This window comes from Ischnura elegans, chromosome 10 (assembly GCF_921293095.1).
Source record: "Ischnura elegans chromosome 10, ioIscEleg1.1, whole genome shotgun sequence".
NCBI classification, from domain to species: domain Eukaryota; kingdom Metazoa; phylum Arthropoda; class Insecta; order Odonata; family Coenagrionidae; genus Ischnura; species Ischnura elegans.
The window spans coordinates 79,231,179-79,235,467 of NC_060255.1; the positions used below are offsets into that span (position 1 = coordinate 79,231,179).

General features: G+C 39.1%; 1 protein-coding gene across 1 annotated transcript; it reads right to left on the minus strand.

Moving 5' to 3' along the window:
- Positions 1–389: 389 nt before the first annotated feature.
- On the minus strand, positions 390–3,322 carry LOC124166462. Its single transcript, XM_046543993.1, has 6 exons — positions 3,295–3,322; positions 2,866–3,085; positions 2,040–2,277; positions 1,931–1,935; positions 824–1,848; positions 390–463 (listed from the first exon to the last, which is right to left on the minus strand). Exons 1-6 carry the CDS (start codon positions 3,320–3,322, stop codon positions 390–392), a joined length of 1,590 nt encoding a protein of 529 aa, XP_046399949.1.
- Positions 3,323–4,289: the final 967 nt, after the last annotated feature.

Here is a 4,289-nt window from a genome sequence, read left to right on the forward strand (position 1 = left end):
CGTTTTATGGCACTTAAACTGAGATAAAAGGTGTAAGATATTAGATTCTCCTGGCATATCTAGCGTAGGGAAACTTCTGAAATGGATCATCTTTCAGAAGATCTTTTGAGGATGAAGAGCACGTCGTTCTTCGAAACGTCGGGAGACATGGAGACAATACCCGGTGGATACCCGAGATACCTTTCTGCATGTGATAGCATGTGTTTCATTAAAAATATGATGCCCGCGTCCTGGGAAACAGCCTCATAGTAACTTTTACATCGGTTATCTGCTGGTACCGATGCACATTTTGACTCTTTGCAGAAGTTATCGCAAACTTGTTGGGAGCCCAGTGCGTCATGTCAAGAATTTAGCCAGCCACAGTGGCGGCGGGGTAGAGTCCTGCCCTGTCAAGGAAGAGGTCGCGGGTTCGAGTCCTGCTTAGGTAGGTTGCCTCCGGGGGTATTGTTTAACCTCTTCAGACCTGAGATCAAAGTATCGCCAAAAAAAATATTATTTACTGAAATGTGGCCATGCAAGGAGTACTGAAAACCAAATTTACAAAAAAAAATTTTTTTCACCAGCCTATTTCGACAAAATGGTAGGTCCTCATTTGTGGACCTCAGGGCTCCAGTAACACAAAGAATGGTCAAAGCAAAATCATGCATTTTATTTTTTGCGTCACTTCTTTATGGTTCATTGTGCGGGGTTTTCAAATAATTACTATTTTTTAACTGGCGTTAGATAACAATTTATTTTTTGTGATATTTTTCAAAACAATTATTTTTAACTATACACAAATACAAATGGCATTTTTTGCACATCGTCCTGGTTTTAGAAGTACAGCCTGGCATTCTACATTTAGAGGCATTTTTCGCTTCTATATAAATGGGTATATGCCCAATATTGTCCATCCGAACTTCTGGAATGGGATGCGATACAATCTTTCTCGGTAGCTTAGCCATTGGCTCTTCTATTTCGCCGGTAGCCTCCACATTGGGTGATGGCGAGTTTGATTGTGGTCGTCCTCGACGTCGCTGGGTGTCTTCAGTTCTGTCATACAGGGTCAGTGCTCTTCCTAAATGCATTTTGTAATCTAATAACGATGTTGTTTCCTTTTTTTGAGTGCCTTCCTTTTTGTAGTGCCTTTGGTTCATGATCCAACAGTTTACAGTCACCAAATCAACAAAATGGTTGAAAAGTCTCACGGGCCACTTTCTAGTGCGCACATTACATCTATAGTACGACATGAACCTATCGCATAAATCTACACCTCCCATTTTTTCATTGTAAATTTTTACAACGTATGGCTGGGGTACCTCAATCTTTTTCTTCTCCTCCTTACTCCACCTTTTACAAGTAGAGAGTGGTTGACTACCAGCACAGGATGACAGCATTAAAACACATTTATTATCTTTCCACTTCACGAGGCAAGTGCTATCACTCTCCTCTACTAATTCGTCCCATTCTCCTCTTTTGAGGTTTTTGTCACTGTTTAACTTGTTTATGACTGGTCCGATTCTGTTCCTCATTACTGTTCCTACTTGAAAGATATTATTTTTCCTGAGGTATTTGATGGATTTAATGCTGGTAAAAAATCTATCGGTGTAAACACAGTGCCTTCCATCTTGCGGTACACTTTGGGTAAGTAGCTTTACCACGGAAGATCCCAGACCCATTTCTTTCAAGTCATTTTCGGGAACAGTACCTTTGCCAGTATACATATGGAAATCCAACACTAACCCATCTGAGGCTGCAAGTACAAAACATTTCAATCCGAGTGGATTTGGTTTAGAAGGGACATACTGTCGGAACAAACATCTGCCAGAAAATGGTACCATTTGTTCATCCAATGACATGTGAGCTGACCTGGGTAAAGTTATACATTTACTTCTTACAAAATCAAAAAATGGACGCACTTTCCACATTCTATCATTGTGGTCGTGCTCACCTTGACTGTCCACAAAATGCAAATAATGTCTCAATTCAAAAAACCGGTCTCTTGACATACAATTAGATATCACTGGAACTTCGGTGCCTCGCGGCCAATACATTTTTACCTGAGGATATCCAAGACATCCCATTATTAAATGTATCCCAACAAAATGCATCAACTCCTCTGCGGTAGTCTTCACAGATCGTAGTTCTCTTTCCTGCACAGAATAGAGACACGTATTTTTTGCTGCATCTTCCCAAAACTCTAACGGCAAATACTCCAGAAAAGACGACAATACTCCTTTCTTTTCATCATGTTCTGTGAGAAGACTTTCGTCCCCGGGAGGCCCTTTCATTTGCATTCTAGGAATAAAGAAAATTTTGCAATAAGCTAAGGAGTATTGATCTGTGGAATAAGTTGAGAGAATATAGGGAAAACATATTTAGTTAATTCGTACATCCGTTACTCAATTAATAAGTCATAAATGAAGCCAGAGCGTTATTCAAATTCAATTTCAACTGGCAATCATTCCCATAGAACAGTTTTTGTACAAACAAAGTAGTTGTCAAATACAACTCCTGGGATTAATATTGGAAATTAAGTCTGTCAAAGGAGAGGTCATGAAGCCATAACCAAAGTAAGGGTGGAGAGGAGGACATTGGAGCAAAGAAAATGAAGGAGGAGTAAAAGGGAGAGGAAGAGTAATGTTCAATTGTTACTTGGATTACCGCAACCCAAGTGAAAATAATATCTAATAAAAATCAATATGATATATCAGATATTTAAATCCAACCAAATTATTGCATATCATTGATATCCTAACTGCGAATTGTTCTCAACTTTCAAAATTGACAGACAAATTTGTTACTGGAAATAATGGTTAAAAATCATCTCCAATAAGTGAAAATGTGTTTAGATCTTCACGGTGGTTATTTCAAAATCTCACTCACCTTGCTCTTTTCCATAAAAGTGGTCTTTCACGCCCAGGAGGTAATGAAGGTATCTCAATTTGGACTTCCTCATGTCCTAAAAAATTGTCTTCGTCTCCATTTTCTTCCCCACTGGTGCTGTTATTTATGCTATTATATTCCATCTCATCGCCACTAGACAGATCAGCATCACTGTCGTCCAAAAATGCACGTATTTCCTCGTCAGTTTGTAACTTTCGACCTGAAACAAATCCGCTTCACAAATTAGGGATATCTCAGTTGAGATCCGAGGTCCACACATGAGGACCATTCTTTAAACAACTAGTATGATCGTGAAAATAATTTAAACTATAAATAAGCGGTGAATATTTATTGAACATGATTTAGTTTTCAATTATAAAAATCATAAGCACCAAGACTGAATTACTTTGCTAAATAATAAGCACTTACCACGACGAAGTCCGGAAGATGAAGCCATTTTGCACGTTGACCAGGACAAGACTGAGAGAACACGTTGTACCTTGAAAACGGTGAGCTGAATGGCACTGCGGTCTCTATTACATTGAGGAACAAGGTTGGTCGAAGCGTAACACGCGTCGAAATTGTTACTTTGTAGCACCATGCTCGGAAGAAAAAATAGTGAAATGAGGTCCTCAAATGTGGACCTCCGGACTGAAGAGGTTAAGATCGCTGTCACAGGCAGATTTAGGTTTGCTCGAAAAACAAATGGGCATGTGGGATCCTTGCAGTTATCACTGAGAGCTCAGAGCGTGCTTGATATACAGATTTAAAGATATTAATTATGAAAACTCATAGAACCATAATGCTTGATGACATTTCGTTTGAGGTAAAGTGTGTTTTGTCAAAAAATATCCTTGTCCTGAGAAAAAGCCTCATTATACCTTTTAGATTGGGTATCTGCTGGAAACTCCAACCTTCGGCTTAGTGGGTGAGGTTTTTTTTGGACTCTTTGGAGAGATTATTACATATTGGTTGCTTATTGCTTAATTTAAAATATTTAGCCGGCTTCGGTGGCGTCGGGTTAAAGTCCTCACCTACCAAGGAGGAGGTCGTGGGTTCGAGAGCTGCCTGAGTAGGTTGCTCCTATCTAGGACATGGATTTATTTTTACGTTTAATTGTTAACTTGTTTCAAAAACTGCGAGGTAAAAGGCCAACATAGAGCTGTTTTCGGTGGCATGGTAAATGAATAAAAAATATATATTATAGCATGCATACCACGAAGATGCTTGATGGTGTTCAATTGCAGGAATAAAGGTTTTCATTGAAAAATAATCGTACATAAAAATTTCCACAACCCGGGAAATAGCATAGAAATCTTTGTCTTCTTCATTGGGTATCGGCAGACACCAATGAATATTTCGGCTCCTTACGGTTTTTATTGACCAATGAATACGGCACCAATGAATATTTCGGTTTTTACAAG

Excerpts from the sequence above, each read along its gene's own strand:
- LOC124166462 (XM_046543993.1), bottom strand. The coding sequence starts at position 3,322 with ATGGCTTCATCTTCCGGACTTCGTCGTG. Across the intron at positions 3,086-3,294 it reads ATCTTCCGGACTTCGTCGTG|GTCGAAAGTTACAAACTGAC; the intron begins GTAAGTGCTTAT and ends GATTTGTTTCAG. Across the intron at positions 464-823 it reads TAAATGTAGAATGCCAGGCT|GTCTGAAGAGGTTAAACAAT; the intron begins GTACTTCTAAAA and ends CTTTGATCTCAG.